Raw genomic sequence first — 22,334 nt, 5'->3', positions numbered from 1 at the left:
ACATTTGGAGGGCTTTAGGGTATCCTCCCCTGATTTAGAGTCAAATTGAAAGGAAACCACCTGTTTCCTGCACGCCCCCCCCCCCGAAAGTAATTGGGAGGTATTTTATTTACTGTGTTTATAGCCCAGATTCTTCTCCAAAGAGCTTGAGGTGGTGTACATGGTTCTCCCCCTCCTTATTCAATCTCCACAACAGCCTTGTGAGGTAGGTTAGCCTGAGAGGCAGCGACTGGCCCAAGGTCAGCCAGAGGGGCCAAGTGGGGATTTTGACCCCGGTCGCTCTAAGCATTATCCCACACTGCTTAGAGAACCAGTTGTCTGTGTGACATCACAGTGCTCATTGCATTAATCCCTGTCCTCCTTTCTATTTGCGTGGCTAGCAACCAACATTTTGCATGTGATACACTCCTTGTGTCCTGGTCTCATGTACTTGTTGGACACAGAGGAATAGTGGGAGGAACCAGCTGGGGAATCCCCAAGGGAAGAAGGCTGAGAGGCAGGGGATTGGTGGGACAACAATGAGGAAGAAGACTGGGAGGAGGAGGTTCGGAAGCTGAAGAGGTAATAGGGCTTGGCGTGAAGGGGAAGTTGGTGTGGGGGGAGCATACAGTTGTCCTAAATGTGTAGGACTTGTTTCTGAACAGACATGCTTAGGACTAGACAGGAGAGCTAGATATGCTACAGAAATAAAATCAGGGTTTTACAGGCTCTGGGCTTGAAATGAAGGATTCCAGCATATGTGATTGGTTTCTTATTTTTCATGTTCCGTTCTGCAGTATGCAGGATAAGCCAGGCTGAAAATGGCACAGAAAACATAAGGCAGTGAAGCCATTTTCTGTTTCTACTACTTGATTTAGAGCTTCCCCGTGCTTTGCATGGTGGAACTTCTGCCACACGAGTACTCATATAGGTAAACAGTGAGCCTTCCATTTAAACATTGCAAAATCCCCATAGGATGTGAAGAAGAATCCATTGTTTGACTTGGGTGACGGCATGGGCCCTGGCCAATAGGCACCCACATCAGGGAAATCAATGGAGTCGCCAGCATTTGAGAGTTCAAAAATGTGTGCCCTTCCTCCTGATGGAGACGGGCACGTGGAACTGAGGTCAAGGGCCAAGAAGGCATTGGGACTCCACAAAATAAAGGCTCGTCTGCCAGACCACCCACCCAAGTGCTCAGGAAAAAGTTACATCAACCCACAACTTAGAAGTCAGTCCCTTGGCAAATGGAGGGGGGGTCACTTCCGGATCTTGTGGACCCCTTTCCGTTTTCGGTAGATCTTGCTCTTGTCACAGCTGAGGTTGTGGTAGGCTTTCTTGTGGCAGGCAATGTGCACCAGTTTCAGATTATGGACGGTAAACAGCAGCTGGTAGAAGTACTCCCAGTTCACTTCCCTACCGTCTCGACCCTTTACAGCTTCTGCTAACGTCGGGAGGACCGTCCGCTTCTTCTCGATTCTGAAACAGAAAGCAAGCCCTATGGATGTTAATATCTAGAGCCCTTTTCAGAACTTGGAAACAAATGTTTCCTGGGGGCCCAGGGCAGTGCAAGTTCTGTGCAAACCCAGGGGAAGTGGCAGAATTCTGAGTCCTGAATCTCAGGGCTGTTGCTTTTCAAGTTCATTTTAAAGTAACACCCATTGCCCCACCCAGCATTGTAATGTGGCCCCCAGAAGGCTGCCTGCTTAGCAACACAGTCCCTGGGCTGGAATAGGTTGTCCAACCCCAAACTAAGAAAAAATCAAGTCTGCCTTCCGGTGCCTTTTGCCTTTCCAAAACAGCAGGAAATGCCCGTTCAGATATTGCACTTGTACCTACACATGGTCAAGGTTCCAGGTGCTAAAGAGGACTCTGCTCTCTTTGTTCCCATACGGATTGATAGAGTGTTGGCTAGGGCAGTTTTCTGCATCAAAAGGGCCCTGAGGAAAGACGACAGCATGAAAGAATAATACAGTAATGTTATTATTTATACCCTGTCCATCTGGCTGGGTTTCCCCAGCCACTCTGGGCAGCTTACAGCATATCCAAAAACATAATAAAAACATCAAACCAAATAAAAACCGAAGCTGAGAGTTCATGGGGAAAAGGGAATACATAAATTTACATAAAAATAAACAAGTTTAAATAAATCTCTGCAAGGGGACAGGGTGTCATGGAATGAGGATCACAGCTCCCTCCTGTGCCCTTGTGGAGCAGGTTAGGCTGAGAGGCAGCAACTCTCGGCAAGCTTTGAGGCCGAGTGGAGGAATCTGAACCCTGGTCTCCTGAGTCCTAAACCCTAAGGCAGTGGTTTTCAATCATTGTGCTTTGGCACCCTGGGGTGCCTTGAATGATGCTCAGGGGTACCACAGGTAACACTGGCTTCTGAACCCCTTCCCTCCCTCCTGGTGCCCTCTCACATCTCTGCCTCCCAAAGGCTTGCACAGCTGCTTGTTGCAGCAGCCCTGGCTACAAGTTCCACAGGTGAATGGTGCCTCTGGGGCCTTGGAGCAAGCAAGCAAGCAGGTGAGGGAGCCCACCCAGCCAATCCGCCAGCCCTTGCTGTTGGGAATGGACAGACAAGTCCCAGGCCCCTGTGGGGCAGTGTGAGGAGGTACCTCTCTTTGAGGGGACAGCTAAGAGACCAGGCACAGTGACGGCAGCTGCCCGGAGGACTCCCAAGAAGAGAGGAGGAGACCAAGGGGAATTTCCACAAGGGAGGGATGTTTGAAAAAGCATGAGAGGCTGCCAGCTCTGCAGGCAAGGGGAGACATAACTGGGCTTCTGAGCCCCACAGGGTTGCCACAGAAAGAATGTCGGTGATCGAGGGAGCTGTGGACTCGAAAAAGTTTTAAACCTCTGCTCTAAGAAATGCAATTGAGAACTAAGCCAGGTGGGACACTGCAAGGGCCTATCCAGCTCTGTCCAGCCCTACAAAGGGAAGCTCGGAGGCCAGGTTTCAATCAGAGGCTGAAGAGAGATTCCTTCCAAGGGTGGCGCCTGCTCTGTCTCCATCTCTGTCCCACTCACGCTGCTGCCATTGGAGGTTCACCTCTTGCCCGCCATGGATTCCCTTCCCACTCTTCTGAACTGTTTCAGTTGCTGCTTCTGAAACACCATCCTTGCCTGTCCCTGCCTTGGACCCCAAAGAACTAGGACCTCATTTCCCCCAGACATGGGGGTCTGAAGCCCACCAGAACCTGTGAAAAGGGGTCCTTAAGGGGTATGGCTTGAACATGCGGGTGAATCTGCTGACCTCATCAGAAGTCTAGGCAGCTGGCCCAGAGGTCAGAACCCCTGGCTGTTGGTGGCCAGTGTTTTTCTTGGATGGTTTGGAACTCTATATTGGAGTGGAGAACATGTGGCCCTCCAAGCCTCTCAATCTGGCCCCCTGATTTCTGCTCTGCACCTTCCTTGGGTGTTTTTGTCTGGCTGAACTGTGTCCTTGAACTGTGATAAGGCCTCTTGCTTGCCTGGGGGAAAGGGGAAGTCTGACCTACTAGTACAGTGGTGCCTCGCAAGACGAAATTAATTCGTTCCGCAATTCTCTTCGTCTTGCGGTTTTTTCGTCTTGCGATGCACGGTTTCCCATAGGAATGCATTGAAAATCAATTAATGCGTTCCTAGGGAAACCACCTTCAGGCCAGGTCCGGGGACAGTCTGTCCCCGGACCTCTTCTGAAGGCTGGGGGGAGGGGACAAGGGCTTTTCTTCCCACCCCCAGCATTTTAAAAAACCCTGGGACAGCGGAGGACTTCTCCGCTGTGCGGGGCTATCTTAAAATGCTGGCGGGCGGCATTTTAAAATCGCTCCGGACAGCGGAGGACTTCTCCGCTGTCCGGGGCGATTTAAAAGCCCCTGGGAAGGCAGGCAGGGGGGACAAAGACTTTCGCCCCCTGCCCGCCTTCAGAAGGTGTTCCCGCCCCCCGCCCCACTTCGGAACAGCTTTCCGAAGTGAGGCAGCGGGGCCAGGTGTTCCCGCCCCCCCTCCCCACTTCGGAAGAGCTTTCCGAAGTGGGGCGGCGGGGCCAGGTGTCCCCGCCCCCCCGCCCCACTTCGGAACAGCTTTCCGAAGTGGGGCGGCGGGGCCAGGTGTCCCCGCCCCCCCGCCCCACTTCGGAAGAGCTTTCCGAAGTGGGGCGGCGGGGCCAGGTGTTCCCGCCCCCCCGCCCCACTTCGGAAGAGCTTTCCGAAGTGGGGCGGCGGGGCCAGGTGTCCCCGCCCCCCCGCCCCACTTCGGAAGAGCTTTCCGAAGTGGGGCGGCGGGGCCAGGTGTCCCCGCCCCCCCGCCCCACTTCGGAAGAGCTTTCCGAAGTGGGGCGGCGGGGCCAGGTGTCCCCGCCCCCCCGCCCCACTTCGGAAGAGCTTTCCGAATTGGGGCGGCGGGGCCAGGTGTCCCCGCCCCCCCTCCCCACTTCGGAAGAGCTTTCCGAAGTGGGGCGGCGGGGCCAGGTGTTCCCGCCCCCCCTCCCCACTTCGGAAGAGCTTTCCGAAGTGGGGCGGCGGGGCCAGGTGTTCCCACCCCCCCTCCCCACTTCGGAACAGCGTTTTAAAATGCTGGGGGTCGGGAGCGAAGCGCTGCCGACCCCCAGCATTTTAAAATCTCCCCGTGTCCCGGGGAGGTTTTAAAATGCTGGGGGTCGGCAGCGCTTCGCTCCTGACCCCCAGCATTTTAAAATCTTCCCAGGACACGGGGAGATTTTAAAATGCTGGGGGTCTGCAGCGCTTCGCTCCCGACCCCCAGCATTTTAAAATCTTCCCAGGACACGGGGAGATTTTAAAATGCTGGGGGTCTGCAGCGCTTCGCTCCCGACCCCCAGCATTTTAAAATCTTCCCAGGACACGGGGAGATTTTAAAATGCTGGGGGTCGGCAGCGAACGCTTCGCTCCCGCCCGCCAGCATTTTAAGATCGCCCGGGGCAGGCGGGGGGGGGGGAGGCAGGCGGGGGGGAGCAAAGACTTTTGCCCCCCGCCGGCCTTCAGAAGAGGTCCTCTTCTGAAGGCCGGCTGTGGGCGAAAGTCTTTGCTCCTGACCGCCAGCATTTCCCTATGGGCTTTCGTCTTGCGATGCAAGCCCATAGGGAAATTCGTCTTGCGAAGCGCCTCCAAAACAGAAAACCCTTTCGTCTTGCGGGTTTTCCGTCTTGCGAGGCATTCGTCTTGCGGGGTACCACTGTATACGGCCCCCCAAAGGTAACTTAGGAGGGAATGTGGCCCTCTGCCTGGAAAATGTTCCCCATCCCTGCCCTGTGTCTGTTAGAACTCTCTTTTTTTTAAGACAACCGGATACGGACACACAGTTTTGCAACACCAGAAACTAGTTTGAAACTTACTTGACAAGAGAACCAGCCTTCTGGCGTGCAAAGGCAGACCTTCTTGTCTTCTCTTCTGTCAAAATAACAGCCATTGTACCTCTCTGACTTTAATTTCAACAGCATCTCTTCCGCAATCTCTTTGAATTTAGCTTGGACGGCCGGGTGGAGTGCGGAAGCATAGTTGCCGACCTTTATTTAAAATGAAACAAAGCAAGCTGTGGCTTTTTTGTGTATTTGAGGATTCGTACCCTATGGTTTGGCTCAATGGGTCTTCAAGGTGGCTCACAAATGCATTGGGTGGTATTCAACTAAGTTTTACTCAGAGGTGACCGATTGAAATGAATGGGTCCAGTTTAGTCATGTTCATTCACTACACTGAGGCTGCTCTAAGTACAACTAAGCTGAGTGGAATCCACTGACTAAAAGAAAAATGCAGATGAAAGTGTAAGACGGGTAGCTAACCCCTCTGCCCCCAAAATCATTAAAAAAAATATTTTTGTGCCACATAAGACCCCCTCAGACTTGTGATTTTAAATATTTATGTGTGTAATCAGACAGTCCTGTGTCCAGTAGGGTCCCCTACTGTGTAACTCCCCAGCAACTTCCCATTTTTAATCATTATAATACTGTTTAAATATGACCTTTGAAACTTTTACTAGTTTCTTCCATATGGCCCTCCCTGTGATAACTGATGCATCTAAAAGGTGAACTATGGGCTGCATCAAACATGCATTACCTCTTTCATGTAACCTCGGATCCTGCTCTCGCAGCTGTAGCGCATGTAACTGGACTTCGTCTTAAAGCGAGATTCAACCCCTAGGAGAGAGGGGGGAAACCCCATTAACCTTCTACCCACATCTATAAAACAGGCCCTTCTTCTGAAAGCAGTTCTGAAGCCTTTTTAATACCCAAGGTGTGGGGCGAAGAACCCCTATTTGATCTTACTCCTGTACAGGCAGTGTGGTGCAGTGGTTAGAGTCCCAGATTATGTATTCCAGGCCTGAGTATTTCAGCCTTTGGCTCAAGATCATGTCACTATCTCTGCATGAGCTGAGATTGAGAGGTGTGCAGGAATCAATGCTTTGTGTTGGGCTTCCTCTTCCAAGGGGTTTTGGACACACCCAAAATGAAACATCGACTCCCTTGCAAGGTAGTAGACTCTCCTTCCTTGGAGGTTTTTAAAGAGAGTTTGGGTTGCCATCTGTCAGGGATTCTTTAGCTGTGATTCTTGCATCGCAGGGGGTTGAGCTAGATGACCCTTGGGGCTGCCTCCCAATCTCTGATTATATGAAAAGTGTAATGTTTAGCAAAGAATAAGAATACAACCCTCCTTAAGGGGCGTGTCGGCACCGAGGCAGAGCTCACCTTCGAACCATCTCCCATCTTCCTCTCTGCTTTCCCCTGAAATATTTTCACTGAGAGTCTGAATGAGGTCAGCCAGCAGCTTCCGTCTCTTGGGGGCTTCCTCATCAGAGAGCAGCCCCTGCGCTGCGCGAATAACATCGTCCGTTCGGCTGGAAAAGGCATCAAGAAACCGCTGGATCTCGCTCACATCTGCAAGGTTGTTAGAGTGGGGGGAGGGTGTGTGCAAAATTATTTGGGGTTGCTTGTTCCTGCTTTAATCAAGATAATATTTTACATTATTATTAATGGTTGTGAAAATAATCAGTAATTAGCATTAATTTTTAATCAGTATTAACAGCAATAATGAAACGCTTAACGTTTTCAAAAAGCTCTCAAGCATTCAAAGCATTTGCAATATCTGACTAATCTGAATGCATCAAACCTAGATTTATCCGAGTCAACATGGTTATATTTGTGGTGCGACTAATTACAGTAATTCATGAAAGGAAGGGAAGAAAGAGAAAAATTCTACTTCATAGAAAATGTCCATGCTCACCAACAACAGAAATTTCCCAGTTAACAATATTATTTCATAATTTATTAATTTCATACAACGCTATGTGATATTTGTTGGCTGGGTTATGTTGTAAATAAAAATATGCCCTTTTCCCTTATGGGGTATCCAAGAGCCCATATAGAGTCCTTACATAGGTTCCCTATTGGTAGGAGAAAATAACAGAGGCCAACCAGAGAATATTGAGAAGCAAAGCAGCTAGTAAGCTTGATCTTTATTGATCTGTTGCAACAGGGTACTCCCCTCACACGCAGGAGAGGAAGAGGACCCAGAACAATAGCCTGCAAGGCCTTATAAAGACTTTTGAAATTCCCCTTCTCTAGATCAGGACCACCCCCAGAAACATTATGCATACATCACAGAAGGGGTGTAACCTAAGACCACCCCTCAGATACATCCCACCTACATCACAGAAATTTAAATGTTGTTTTTCTCTTGTCCTTGTTTATCTCCTGTCTAGCAGGTTACTTGATTGGATTTTCTGGGGAGCCTGGCCATTCTTTTGTAGTGCTAAAATACTTATTTCCTGGGCCAGGTCACAGGCTCACACCTTATTCAAACAGACATATCCTTGAGACAATGGGGAGGCTTTTTTAGGTTAACCTTGCAGAGAAAGCATTTGGTCAGTTTAGGAATCAAAATGGTTCCAGGATGGTCTTCCTGTGTTGATTTATGTATGTGCAGTTATGAACATTACCATATATCTAAGACCATAAAATTCCTATCACATTATTCCCCCCTTTGGGGCTAGAATTTTTCTTAAAAATTTTTGCCCCACAAATAATAACATCGTATGTTGTAAATGGATGTCTTTGTATGAATATATAACACATGTTGCGTTTTGCTACTAAATTACTTGTGGCATTCTAACACTTTGGGAGAGACCATTTACTCAATAGTGTTCTATGCTTTACACCTAGCAGGAAGGTAAGGTCCACTAATGACTGAAAAGTGCAGTTTGCTTCCCCCCCGCCATTTTAGTGTTCTCAGGTGTCAAGGTAGCTCTTCTGTGGTCTCACACTGACATAGTGCTACAGCAACACATCTTGTCTGTTGAATCCCCTCAGGGCTTTCATTTAACCATGTCGCCTGGCATTCACCATAGCTGGCACAGGTTTTGGGCATCTCGTGAGGGAGAGGTCTTCGCCTTGGCCTTTAGCTATGGGATTTTATTATAGGCTGTGGTCTTGGGCTCATGAGAAGTTGCTCACTTGCACTTAAAGGACCAAAAAGCTAATTGCAGCCTGGATACACTTGCCCAATTCAAACTGAGTCCAATTTGAATTTATCTTGCCCCATGGTTCTCAACTCTTCAAACCAATCTGTTAAAAGAAAACCATTCTTAACAAGGGCAGTTGTCCAAATAAGTCAATTTAAGTCTATAAGGGATCATTCCTGCTAAACCAAAGCATATCCACCTTCATGTACCTGGTGTTTTATGGATCCAGAAGTTTGTCATTGGCAAAAAGAGGTTTAACACATATTAAAATGGATAGGGAAAGTTGGCAGAGTGCCAGGTGGAACAATGTGGTTATAAATTGATCTAAACATTGGACTACACAATAGTGTGAGCTATTAGAAAGTATAAAATGCATGAGAATTCTCCATTGGTGTGTAAGCAATAAGACATTAAATATAAAAACAGTTACGCACAATAAATTGCCCCCCTTTGTGGAATTCACACTGTCAGACACATTTCAACATTCTTACATAATAACACATAATACAAAACAAAATAATTAAATATCTGTTGCATATCTTGACACAATTGTGATCTTTTACGTATGTATCTTTTGAATCCTGGAGCAGAGGCTTGAGGTTCAAGTGAAAAAAATGTCCTTGCAATTCAACTCCTCCCCCCTTTGTCAGCCCCCCCCCCCCCGTCAGTCTATATCCTTTGAAAGAGATAGCTGTGGGCACTTTGAAAACTCTGGCGTTGCAGGTCTTGTGATGGCGAAGGGGTTGTTGCTGCTTTTCATCATTGTACATCTGTAGAAGTGATATCCTGTAAGGGGGCAGGGTTTTGGGGAGACTTAAAAACACAGTTAGACAAGAAAGAGGCAAAAGGCAAAAAGGATGTCCTCCAGTTTCCATGGGAAGCTGCAAATAACAAATCTTAGCATATTAAGCATTTTATTTATTTCAATCCACATAATTACTGTTATTATCTGCTAAGTTTGTTTGCTTCCTTCACTTAATTTTTTGTTGTTGTTGTTCTTTTCATATTATCAAATAAAAAATTACTCCACATGTAGAGAAAGAGAACTGTAAAAATACAAGAAAGGTTAAAAAATAAAAAGAAAGCAAAAAATTAGATTACCAGTTAGATGAAAATGGACTTGACACAAAGACATCAGATTCAGAAAAGACCTATTATTAAATATATTATCAAAACCACGCAGATTACTACTAGACTGAAAAAAAATACAAAGGTTAAAAAATACAAAAGAAAGCAAAAAATTAGATTACCAGTTAGATGAAAACAGACTTGACACAAAGACATCAGATTCAGAAAATAACTATTATTAAATAGTACAAAGATATTATCAAAACCACACATATTACTACTGGACTGGAAAAAAAAATGGGAAAACAATGGGGAAAACTTAAAATTCACCATGTGCTATCCAATAAAAGAACTTCATGAGACTGACTTTCAACATGTGATGAACATGTCCCCAAAGTAAAACACAAACACACAAAATGAGCTATGAGGAACCAAAAATAAATAAATGCTAAGACACACAATTAATAAGTAACCTGAAGTAATCTGTTTTGGCATTCTAACATCCCAAATGAAAATAAAAGTGTTTCTTGATGTGACATCAGCTGTAATGTTAATAGCGGAATACTGGGAAATGAGTTAATACCAATAAAAAAATGAATGGCAATTTTAAAGTTGTGCAAGTAATTTGCACTAGCCAAAATGACAGAATTAATAAGAAATGCTCAGGCAAAAAGGTAAACAAATACCATTCCACAAACAATGTTTGGTTGTGCTTCGATTAACTTCATAGACATCATGGAGAAACTGATTAAATAAATGAAAACAGATTATTTGTAACTTAAAAAAAAATGTCAAAGGCACAAAGAGATAGAGGTCACTAATACAGCAGGGATTCAGACTTGTTTCACAGAACAGAAAGAAAGTTGCTGTTTGGCTTTTAGGGAAGAAAGACAAAAGAGAAACAAATGCAATTACTTTTTATAGAGTATTTAAATCACTGTTTGCATCCCCTCATTATCATTTGTGCTGTGGGAGAAAAGAAAGGACACTCTGTTAAAAGGGAAAATTATTTCATGTGAGAGGTCTGTCAGGAAGTGCTGTTCCTAAAATGCATAGGCATACACACACACACACACCAAAAAAAAAACACACACACAAAAAAACAAAAACTTATAAAATTTAAATTCCATTGGGAGGCGAACCTTTTGTTAGCCCCTGGGGCAAGACATTAAGGGTGATTTCCCTCAATGGTTCCAAATTTTACATAAGGAAATTTGTATAGGTTTCAGGCTCTCCAAACCTTCTCTCTCCCCCCTCCTTTCTCTCTCTCTCTCTTTTGTAAGCTGATCTATCCTCTGTGCATGTGCAGAGTTCATGCCTCAGCAAACCTTTTATACTATTGAAAATGTTGCATCCTTTGGCTAAATTACCATTTGAATAAGGGAAAGGAAGGGTAAGGAGTAGATTTTGAAAACAGGGTTTGATTTTGAACCAAAAAGAGAAACTCAGCAATTTAAGTATTCACCAAAGCTAGCAATTTCAGCCCAAGCAAACTGAGACTGCTTCCTTTATGTACAGGAAAGGGCTAATATCCCTCTGGCCATTCGCGGAACAATCAACCGCTCTCTTATTTATGAGTAAAAATGGCCAGAGTTAGAATTCATAGGATTATTATTATTTTTTTTTTTTAACATTCTCAGCCATTTCAGCCTTACCATTTGCAGACAAAAAATTATTATCATTATTATTAATATTATTATTTTCTGCGCCTTAATTTACAGGAATGGCCAAGGCTAATTGTACTTGATTATTCATTTGTATGTGCTTAAACTTTGAATTGACTTTTAAGTTTGATTAAAAAAAAATAGTAGACAAAATGATAAATACTGTAATCACTCAAATGCTTGATATTACCAGTTGTGCTTCAAAACATCATGGCTTTTACCTCTCACCTTTTAAAAAAACAAAGAGCAAATCTGGGCTGAATTTCAACTCATCAGCCACAAATTGGGAAAGTTGAAAGGGACCTGGGGTCATCTAGTCCAACCCTAAAATACAGGTTTCATAGCAAGATTTGAGCAAATCTGGGCTGATTTTCAACACATCAGCCACAAATTGGGAAAGTTGAAAGGGACCAGGGGTCATCTGGTCCAACCCTAAAATACAGGGTTCATAGCAAGATTTGTACTACCAGAAACACACACATTCACCTCTCACCTTTAAAAACAAAGAGCAAATCTGGGCTGGATTTCAACTCATCAGCCACAAATTGGGAAAGTTGAAAGGGACCTGGGGTCATCTAGTCCAACCCTAAAATACAGGGTTCATAGCAAGATTTGTACTACCAGAGAGACACACACATACTTATGTACACAGACACAACTGGAGAAGAGATCACAAGCCATGCGCCTATCATGTACTAAGGAAGAGGAAAATAAAAGTACCCAACCCTTTTAGCAGATCTTGAAGTTAGTTTGAGTGAGTGTTTACTTCCTTAGACTAAAGAGTGAAAGTTCCTAGATAAATTATCTTTAAAGACTGAAGTGAACATTTTTCCTAAGATAGGGAGAGGATCTCTTATAAAGCATAGTTTAAACAGCCATAGATTTGATTTAAAAGGAATACAAGAGTGAACAATTTTTCCTGAACTTGCAGAGGAATAGTAAGCCTAATCTATGCCCCCCCCCTTTGCAGTTTCCTTTAAAGGAAGCTTACTCGGGAGTAAATTTACCTGGCACAGAATAAGAAGGAGAAGGGGAAAAAACCCTGAAAGAGACAGAATGAAACAAGGGGGGGCATTTTCTAAGAAAAGAGGCCAGGACGTCTTATAGAGACTGATACCAGGAGCCTTACAATAACTCTTCTGTCCAACCAGATCAAAGTTAAAACTGGACTCAGATATTTTTCTTAGAAGGAACACCATACTTTCATAGGCATATGCTTAATGAAATACATACACTGCATCTTAGCTTGAGAGAGCAGTTGGCTCAACTAGGCTTTTGCAGCAGAAACATTAGGTTAACTTAGACTGGAACACAGGTATACTTGCAAACTCAAAAGTTACAACAAAACATTTACCATTAGACTTAAATCGCCCTCCTCACTTAAACTAGAGGAAGGAGGTGGGGTAATTCCCCTTTCAGAACACAAGTAGCACGTATACAGGATTTTACCACTTGGGAGGAAAACTCTTTTAGAGCCTCTCTCAAATAACAAACATTTGCACACTCCATTCTCCATTTTGTCTTGCTTTAAGATTGATAAGGCTCAACATGGCTTCCTTAGATTTAGAATTTGGAGCAAGCTTGCATTTTTATTTTAGATGGCACATTTAAGATAAGCAGCTGCTGGATGTTACCTAAGTACAATTTAAACACAGGAAAAACGTTTCTTAAACACAAATTGAAGGGGACTGTCAGAGTCCAGGCGGGAAGTAAGCACCAACTGGGCTTCTTTCACGCCAGGGGTCTGGGGACTATTTTTCTTTTGACTGAGGTGCACCCATTTTCAATTAAAAGGGTTTTGGACCTGGGCAAAACTCCGAAGGGTCCGGAAAAGGGGAAACCTGGACAAAAAAAAACTTGGGGATACCTGGGAAAAAACTTGGGGATACCTGGACAAATCTCCGATGGGAAAAACCTGGGGATCAGAGGGGAAAACTTGGGGAAACCTGGACAAATCTCAGAGGGGAAAACTTGGGGATCCAAGGGAAAACTTGGGGAAACCTGGACAAATCTCCGAGGGGAAAACTTGGGGATCCAAGGGAAAACTTGGGGATACCTGGACAAATCTCCGAGGGGAAAACTTGGGGATCCAAGGGAAAAAACCTGGGGATACTTGGACAAATCTCTATTCTACAACTCACAGCAACCTCCCTGCCTTTTACAATCTAACTCAGAGTCCCTACTGAACGCTTGCACACTTGCAATGCCAGATTGAGACTCAGAAATGACAAAGAAGGAAAGGAATCAGGTGCCCTTGCTTTCTCCGCTCACAGGTCATCTCTAACAAAGATCGCCATGGCAGAGGTGCGGCTACACCTGGGAGTTATAGTTTTGGGAATTATAGTTTTCAGTGCAGAAGAAATTGCACAACCTTTCTGGGCAAAACTCCGAAGGAATAGGTTGGCATACAGAGTTAAGTGGAAGAAATCACACACAACCTTTGCCTGGGCATACTCCGAAGGGCTAAGGCTGGTGTTGAGATCGAGGGGACAGAAAGGAGTAGAAGGCAATTTTTTTCAAGAGTTAAAGTGAGGAAAGAAGTAAGGATTTGAGAAGTATAGGTTTGCTGTGGTTTGCAGAATCCCACCCCACTACCCATTTTTCCTACTCATACTCACTTCGCAAGCGCTGTCCTGGTGATTCTGGGATCTCTTGACTGGTTGTTTAAGGCCGGCCTGATCAAGCTTTGCTTCCCCTGGTTAGCCTCGCTGAACTCCAAGTTATTGCCAGACCCTGGGACCGATGGAAGACTGGCCATTCCTCCTGGCAAACTGCCTGGTGCGCGCTGGATAACCAGTCCTTCCTCGCTTCCAGAATCCGGGTAACCAAAAGTCCCTTCGTGCGTGGTCGCCATCTGTTGTAAATAAAAATATGCCCTTTTCCCTTATGGGGTATCCAAGAGCCCATATAGAGTCCTTACATAGGTTCCCTATTGGTAGGAGAAAATAACAGAGGCCAACCAGAGAATATTGAGAAGCAAAGCAGCTAGTAAGCTTGATCTTTATTGATCTGTTGCAACAGGGTACTCCCCTCACACGCAGGAGAGGAAGAGGACCCAGAACAATAGCCTGCAAGGCCTTATAAAGACTTTTGAAATTCCCCTTCTCTAGATCAGGACCACCCCCAGAAACATTATGCATACATCACAGAAGGGGTGTAACCTAAGACCACCCCTCAGATACATCCCACCTACATCACAGAAATTTAAATGTTGTTTTTCTCTTGTCCTTGTTTATCTCCTGTCTAGCAGGTTACTTGATTGGATTTTCTGGGGAGCCTGGCCATTCTTTTGTAGTGCTAAAATACTTATTTCCTGGGCCAGGTCACAGGCTCACACCTTATTCAAACAGACATATCCTTGAGACAATGGGGAGGCTTTTTTAGGTTAACCTTGCAGAGAAAGCATTTGGTCAGTTTAGGAATCAAAATGGTTCCAGGATGGTCTTCCTGTGTTGATTTATGTATGTGCAGTTATGAACATTACCATATATCTAAGACCATAAAATTCCTATCACAGTTATGTGCATACACTCAAAATGCATGAGGTCGGTGGATGTTTTCAGGCGGAGGAATAGAACAAAACTCCCTGTCCTACTCACAGCCATGCCAGCTCTCTCCTGGGGGTAGCAAGATGAGTTCCGAATGATCTGGAATATGCTGAAAATACCCTTCCGTCACCTCTGTGCCGTCCTCATATAAGCACAGCCGGCAGTCAGTGTAAGGGAGCTGTTGGGAAGGTGACACAAGGCACATGGAGTCAGGGCAGCCGTCACAAGACACAGGAAGATTCCCCAGCCAGCCCTCTCCCCAGACCAACTTTTATTCTTTTCTTATATTTATATCCCGCCTTTCGTCCGCCATAGAACCCAAGGTGGAGTGTATGTGGACTCCCATCCAGTCCTCAGTCCCCAACCTGCTTAGCTTCCGCAAGGAGGTGGCCTCATCCAAGCCAGAGCACTGGGGTTTTGTTCAGATGCCACCCTAAATCAGTTTGCTTGCTCTAAACCAGTGTTTCCCAAACTTGGGTCCCTGGCTTTTGGGGACTACAATTCCCATCGTCCCTGACCACTGGTCCTGCTAGCTAGGGATGATGGGAGTTGTAGTCCAAAAACTGTGGAGACCCAAGTTTGGGAAAAACTACCCCGCTTCACTGGATTAAAGAAGGGAGCTGGACTATATGACGCTCGGATTCCCTTCCAACTCCAGTTCTGGGATTCTATTAACAAGCAACTTGAGCACCTGCAGTTGCTCAGCGGCGCCAGCAGGGGCCGCTGCTTGCACTTGATTTCCGCGGCGGTCCTAAAGCCCGCTGCATACCCAACCACTTCAACTGCACCTGCAGGAAGGCGCAGGCCTTGGAGAGCAACTCCTTCAGGCTTCTTGCCGCCACTCCGAATTTTCGATCGCTGCCGAGGCTACGGATTTTGAACGCTTTGGGTGCCATCGCGCCGCAGGCGGGGCTCGAACCCACAGGTCCTGCCTTCCGGGTCTCGGCCCCGAAAGGAGCGGGGCTCTGATTAGTCGAGATAAGTGCTTGTCAAGCGTTAGGACCCGCCTCTGTCCTCCCTTAAAGGAATAGGAGATTATTTTTATTGGTCAACATCGATCCGCGACCGATAAGAAAAGGTTTAAGGAAATGGTTAATTGTCTACTTTGAGGACAATGCTACCTTAGCACCAAATACAGTACTTCCTTATCTAAGATGACAAATCTGTTTTATTCGTTTTCTTTAAGCCGCATGCGCAAAAGGGTCTTTCCCGCCTCAATAAAAACGGCCGGGCTTGGTCATTCGCAATGCGCATGCTCACTCCTTTGCCGCAAGCTTTCGCCATGTTAGCTGAAGGAGTGGTTCAGCCCTTCAACGCATGCGTGGAAATGTATTTTGGGCATGATCAAAAGCTCCGCCCCCAGCTGGTCATAGAGATAGAAAATATTAGAGTCGTACTGCCAAGTATACTTTCTCGGAGCTTTTAAATTCAATGCGCGGGCTGGGTTATGGAGGCTCCTTATGAGTTACTTCATCCCAAAGTCAGAAAATATTTATTGTAGGTCCCCCATCACCACTACATTTTTTTGTTGTTCACACAACAACCCCGTGAGTTAGATCAGCCTGAGAAGTAATGCATTGACTGTCCAGTGTATGAGTATCATTCTTCCCTAGAGGGCAAAGGAGGAGGGGGAGGCTGGTGTAAAGGTCAAGTGTCAACATCAGATGGGAGTTGGCCCCTGTGATGACAAGTGCTGGACAAGAGGGGCCACTGACTTGATCCAGCAGGCTCTCTCTTTTTTTGTTTCTATGTTGACAACGAACACCCATACCAAAGCACTAGAGAGCATGCTTTGCTCTTAAAATGTCTCAAAGAATATCATTGCTGCTGCTTGAGAAGCATGTATAAAATTGAGCAGGTTTAAGAGCAGACAGCTAATAGCTCAGGTCCCTATTAATTTGATATCGATAGTTGGTTTCTATTTAAATTTGCTGCCACTGGAAATGTTACTTTCCTTACGTAGTATCTGGGGCTTGATTTCTCCCCATTCCTTCCTCTCCAGCAAAAGGTGGGGGGGAATAATCAGGCGGTCTTCTGCTAGAATAGTATACAGTATTTGCTTTAGCCTGAGTCCTTGCTCTGAAGCAAGGAGTGTCTCCAAAACAAGCCTTTCGTGTATGTGTGAATGTGTGCGTGTGTTGATCGTTAGACTGTGTACACCCTTAGAAATTCGATTAAAAAATAAATAAATAGCGGGATATAAATGGTTCTAAATAAATAAAATGAGTACATTACCATAACTGATTTGTTTATTATTATTATTATTATTTCTGTGTTCCCGCAGCACCTTCCTCTACCTAACAGCGCAGGGGCGGAAAGGGTGCGAAGCAGTAGAGAGGCGAAAGGGCAGAGCGCCGCCGCGCTAAAGAGAGCGAGACCGCGCTTGCTGGCGAGCCCAATGGCCGCGTGCCATTGTTTTTCACCGGAACTTCCGTTTGGCGCGTCGGCTTCCTCGGATAGCCTTGATCTCTTTTTAGTCTCCGCCCCGCCGCTCGGCTCGCGCCTGCGCAGTAGCGTCCAAGTGGTTGCTAGGAGAGCAGTGGCCCTAGTGATGGAGCCGGAATAAAGTAGGTAGGAAGAATGGAAGAGAGAAAGAAAGAGACAAAGCGAAGAGGGGTGGGGAGGGAAGGCCGCGCTTCTTGTTCCCCTTAGAGGCCCCTCCCTTTGGGGGAGGGGGAGGAAGGTGTCGGCCCCTCCCTCATCCTTAGGTGGGGGTGGGGGTGGGAGGCGACCATAATAGAGGTTTGGGGGTGAAATGTGCGTGGGCATTTATATATTTATTTCATTGCATTTATATCCCACATTTTTTCCCTCCAAGGAGCTCAAAGTTTTCCCCCTCCTCATTTAGTCCCCACAACAACCCTGCGAGGTAGGCTAGGCTGAGAGGCAGTGGCTAAGTGCCCAGGGCAACATCCAGGGAGCTTCATGCACAGCCAATAAATGAGTGGGGATTTGAACCCGGGCTTATGGGTCTCCTTCCCCCCCCCCCCTGCTATTCCCACAGCAGCCTTGTGAGGTGGGTTAGGCTGAAAGGCAGCAACTGCCTCCTCCCTCACCAAGGTTACCCTGGAAGCTTCATGGCCAAGTGTGGAGATTTGAATCCTGGTCTCTCCCAGGTCCTAGCCTGACACTCTGGCCACTACGCCACACTGCCTCATGGTTTATGCCTTCCTGGCATGTTTCAACATTATTTGCCTCCCAGAAATGCAAAATGCAGCTCACAGGTGCAACAGTGATTAAGAACTTACGATACACATATACTGGGTGAACAAGTCATATAAGAGCCTGTGGCTCCCCAGATGCTGTTGGACTCCCAGCAGTCAACATGACCAAGGTGATGGAACAATATCTGGGGGAGGTCACAGATGTTTATCATCTGTGCTGCATGGCAAGTTATTGTCAATCAATCTGGAAATCCAGAAGCCACATTTTGTACCCCTGAGGAACTTTTTCTTTTAAAACATATTCAGGTTTTACATTGTTAGCCCATGGAATTGTCTACCCACAAGATCTGGCTTTGAGGGTCAGTTGACTATGCTGTATCCTTTATTAGTTTATCTAAACATTCATAAGAATGTAAGACGAACCTTGCCGAGTCAGAGCAAAGGCTCACCTAACTCAGCATCCCACTGCCCAAATTGGCTAGCCTGATGCTTCCTAATAGCCTGCAAGCTTGTCTTGTGCTTCTGGGATTCTGAGAGGCAACTGGTTGGCCAAAGTGCTTGACCATGTGGACCTTTGGTCTCATCTGGCAGTGGTGCTCTTGCATTCTTAACTTGCAGAATATAATCTCAAACTTCAGTTGTTAAAAATCCATAATTTTGCATGTCTTACCCTAAAAGAATGTTGAATTATTTTTAAGAAAATAAGAAGAGCCTGCTGGATCAGGCCAATGACTCATCTAGTCCAGCATCCTGATCTCACAGATAACTGTAAGAAACCTGCAAGCAGGATCAAGCACAAGAGCACTCTCCTGTGGTTTCTAGCAGCTAGGGTTCAGAGGCATGGTGCCTCTGACAGTGACAGAAAAGCATAGCCCTAATGCCTAGTAGCCATTCATAATATTTCGTAGACTTCTCCTCTGTAAGTTTTATCTTATATTTCAAATCCACCCACAAGTCAGTGGCTACCTCTGCCTCCTGTGGAAGCAAGCTCCGTAGTTTGTAACTACGCAATGTGTGAATAACTTTTCTTTGATCTGACCTGAATTTTCCAGCATTCAGCTTCATTGGATGCTCCTGAGTTCTAGTGCTACGGGAGAAGGAGGGCGGGGGAATCTAACCACTTTCTCCGTGCCATGCAAAAATACATATAATTATAAAGCATCTTTCTTTTTTCCAGTTAGTTCAAGAGGGCAGGATGCCGCACAAGATTGGGTTTATTGTTGTAAGTTCATCAGGGCATGAGGATGGCTTCAGTGCAAAAGAACTGATGGTCCACGCCCCAACCATCAATGGCTGGAGGTCACCAAGGTACTGTAAGTGACAGAAATTTTAGGAAGCACTTTGCCAGGTTTAGCATTGTCAGGCTTGTGGGTTGCATGCAGTTTCCCTGGCACCTCTAGATGGGGCCTTGCTAGAATCCTGAGGCCCTCGCCTTTGATTTTAAGAGCGTAGTTTCTGTCCATCACAGTTGAGCTGCATGGGGGGAAGGGAACGATTACTTAGGAGCCGGGAACATAAGAACTTTGGCTTGGGGTGCTGAAGCGCTTGGGACGTTTCTTTCATTCCAGGCTCTGCCAGTATCCCCAAGAAATCGTCCTTCAGATGGTGGAGCGATGTAGGATTCGAAAACTGCAGTTGCTGGCTCACCAGTACATGATTTCTAGCAAGATTGAATTCTACATCAGCGAGAACCTGCCTGAATATTTTGCACCATACAAATCAGAGAGGTTCCGAAGGCTCGGGTAAGTCTCCCTTCTCTGCAAGATGAGCCAAGGCTCAGTTCCTTGTTTGCTTGGGGCAAGCAAGTTGTTTCTTAAGGTAGAGGAGCTGGTGAGCTTCTACTGGGCAGAAGCAGCAGGGACACTGCGTGGATTCTTACAGGGTTTTCTAATAAGCCACATCCATTCAGGGGATCAATGTTTCTTACACATCCCAAGTTACCCCGTGGAAGCACACACAAGTTCAAGCAAGTTAGTTCCATTTTCTTCACTCTTGGTTTTAGGGTTCTGATCACAGGGCAGGTGTCGGGGGGGGGCATCTGGATTCAGGATAATAAGCCTTTCTAGAAGGGCTGTACCATACAGAGCAAGCTTGTTTTCTGCTGCTGTTCATTTCAGGCACACCTTTATTCAGAGAATAAAGTCTTGGACTCGCCGTGTTTTTATTTTGGGGCGCACAATGCACATGTCAGTACCAGGATGTCTGTCCTTGATGTTTTAAATGTGATCACTGTGATCACGTATAATATTGTCTTTTTTTTTCTCCGCCCACCCCTCGCAGTTACGTGTCTCTCTCAAATAATGAGAAAACTGGCTACAAGGCGCGAGAACTGAAATCGGTCTACGTAGATGCTGTTGGCCAATACCTAAAGTTGACGTTCCACAAAAACTATGTCAATAGGTACAACCTGTACAGTCAGGTAAAATGAACCAAAAGGCCGAGGGGGTACTTCATGTTTTACTCGTCTTTCTGAAAAATGAATCTCTACCCAAGGAAGGCACAGCTTTTGAAGTAGCTGTGAGGTTTCGATTTCTCTGTTTGGGAGCCAATTGCTGTTTTGTTTGCAGATCCCAGCTTTTCTGCACAGCTCTCATGGCTAATGCTTGCCCTCATGCAAGGCCTCCACCCAACCTCTTTTCAGCAAGACAATGCTTGACCCATTGAGTGTTGTCTGACTAAAAGTGCACTGCCTTGCACACTTACCTGGAAGTAAACCCCATTGAATACAGTGGGGTTTATTTTTGAGTAAACGTCCGCAGAATTGCATGGGAAACCCCACCTGCCTGTTGCCCACTCCAAAATCTGTGATGAGGTCTTCAGTGTGGAGGATCACATGAGGTCACAACACCTGAGATGGCAACTTTTGCAGAATTAGTTTTTAAAATACTGGCAGCCAGACTTTCAAAGGACTCAGGACTTCTCTTCAGATTTTAGGAGTTCAGTGTCATCATTATGAAAATAAAAAAATTCCTTCCTGTAGCACCTTAAAGACCAACTAAGTTAGTTCTTGGTATAAGCTTTCGTGTGCATGCACACTTCTTCAGATACACTGAAACAGAAGTTGCCAGATCCTTCTATATATAGAGAAGGTGGGGAGGGGTATTACTCAGAAGGGTGGTGGGAATCGGAGATTGGCAGATAGCTGAGATGAGCCTGATGAGCCTGTTGACGACTCTTAACGACTGTAATAGGTCTTACAGGAAAAGGCAAGGGGTGGGAAGGTGAGAAATGGTTTAGTCATGTATAATGAGATAAGAATCCAATGTCTCTGTTCAGACCAGGTCTCTCCATTGTTTTAAGTTTGGTAATGAGTTGCAATTCAGCAGCTTCTCTTTCCAGTCTATTTCTGAAATTCCTTTGTAGTAAAACAGCTACTTTGAGATCTTGTATAGAATGTCCTGGGAGATTGAAGTGTTCTCCTACTGGTTTCTCTGTTTTGTGATTCTTGATGTCAGATTTATGTCCGTTTATTCTTTGGCGTAAGGTTTGGCCTGTTTGTCCAATATAGAGAGCTGAAGGACACTGTTGGCATTTGATGGCATACACAATGTTAGACGATGAGCAATTAAATAGTCCCGAGATGGTATGTGTGATGTTGTTGGGGCCAGTAATGGTGTTGTCCGGGTGTATGTGGCAGCAAAGTTGGCATCTGGGTTTATTGCAGGCTCTGGTGCCAGTGTCCGTGTTAAGTCTGGTTGTAGTATTATTGTGGGTTAGGAGTTGTTTAAGATGTTCAGTTTCGGTTTCAGTTTCTGTTAATTGGTTCTCGTGAGAAACTTGCAGATTCTAGCTTCACCAATTAACTCCAGCTGGTGTCAATTTACTCTTGGCAGAAAGCCCAGGTCTGCTTGACCTAGAAACTACTCACTCTGATTGGTTAACGAGCAGCACTCAACTCTGTTATCTAGGGATTGCTAGCACAGTTTGGTGTGAGGTGTGTTAGGAGTTAGAAGTGCTGTGTATGGTTTTGAGAGAGAGAAAGAGAGGGTTTATTTTGCTTTTATTTGTATGCAGAAACTCTGCTGGTTTTATTTTTCCTTTTAATAAATCCTGTAAATAGTTCTTCTGAGTCTAGCTGACTAGTCATTACTGCCACAACTAGCTTCCTCGCTGTGCAGGAAAACTCTGCTACGTATGGGCTAAAGCCAGTAGGGCTATGCCTGACACTCCAAAGGTTCCATGAGGTTATGGGCATTGTACTGCCAGCCTGAGTTGCGGTGGTGTCAGCATCAACGGCGTTGGTTCCAGTAGTTCCAGAAGTTGTTGTTCTCTGGCTGGTTCCTGACCGTGGTGAGCTGGTGACGCAGTGGACACAAGGACAACAGCTGCAGCGTGTGAGTGCTGGGTGCTGTGGTTCCTGTTTTCTCTCTCGGTGGTCGTGAGTAGCTGGTTCCGGGTTCCAGGGACATCGCTCTCAAGATGACCTCACAACCAGGTCAGATGGCTTTTGAGCGTCTGAA

At 45.8% G+C, this 22,334-nt stretch overlaps 2 protein-coding genes across 3 annotated transcripts in view; one reads left to right on the top strand and one right to left on the bottom strand.

Annotated features, from left to right (window-relative positions):
• Positions 1 to 743: 743 nt before the first annotated feature.
• DFFB (DNA fragmentation factor subunit beta) lies at positions 744 to 15,921 on the bottom strand. The gene is made up of 7 exons (XM_081199983.1): positions 15,499 to 15,921; positions 14,762 to 14,888; positions 6,659 to 6,847; positions 6,030 to 6,109; positions 5,312 to 5,482; positions 1,819 to 1,919; positions 744 to 1,458 (listed from the first exon to the last, which is right to left on the bottom strand). The coding sequence occupies exons 1-7, from the start codon at positions 15,604 to 15,606 to the stop codon at positions 1,239 to 1,241; spliced, it is 996 nt and encodes a 331-aa protein (XP_081056109.1). The 5' UTR covers positions 15,607 to 15,921; the 3' UTR covers positions 744 to 1,238.
• Positions 15,922 to 17,121: 1,200 nt separating this feature from the next.
• The window catches only part of CEP104 (centrosomal protein 104), a 29,228-nt gene continuing 24,015 nt past the window's right edge, over positions 17,122 to 22,334 (top strand). The window contains exons 1-4 of one of the 2 annotated variants that reach the window (XM_081199981.1): positions 17,122 to 17,277; positions 19,052 to 19,182; positions 19,443 to 19,616; positions 20,155 to 20,293. In XM_081199981.1, the coding sequence (XP_081056107.1) occupies positions 19,070 to 19,182; positions 19,443 to 19,616; positions 20,155 to 20,293 (426 nt within the window). In that variant the 5' untranslated portion in view covers positions 17,122 to 17,277; positions 19,052 to 19,069. Of the gene's footprint in view, positions 17,282 to 19,051; positions 19,183 to 19,442; positions 19,617 to 20,154; positions 20,294 to 22,334 lie in introns of both variants that reach the window. The other variant, XM_081199980.1, reaches the window with a different exon arrangement.

The sequence above is a fragment of the Podarcis bocagei genome (assembly GCF_964188305.1).
Source record: "Podarcis bocagei genome assembly, chromosome: 7".
Taxonomy (NCBI): domain Eukaryota; kingdom Metazoa; phylum Chordata; class Lepidosauria; order Squamata; family Lacertidae; genus Podarcis; species Podarcis bocagei.
Note: the sequence above shows the minus strand (reverse complement) of the source record. Positions and strands in the feature narration are given on the sequence as shown.

Excerpts from the sequence above, each read along its gene's own strand:
- DFFB (XM_081199983.1), bottom strand. The coding sequence starts at position 15,606 with ATGGCACCCAAAGCGTTCAAAATCCGTAGCCTCGGCAGCGATCGAAAA. Across the intron at positions 14,889-15,498 it reads AGGCCTGCGCCTTCCTGCAG|CTCCCTTACACTGACTGCCG; the intron begins GTGCAGTTGAAG and ends CCTTCCCAACAG. Across the intron at positions 1,459-1,818 it reads ACCTGGAACCTTGACCATGT|AATCGAGAAGAAGCGGACGG; the intron begins GTAGGTACAAGT and ends TTTCTGTTTCAG.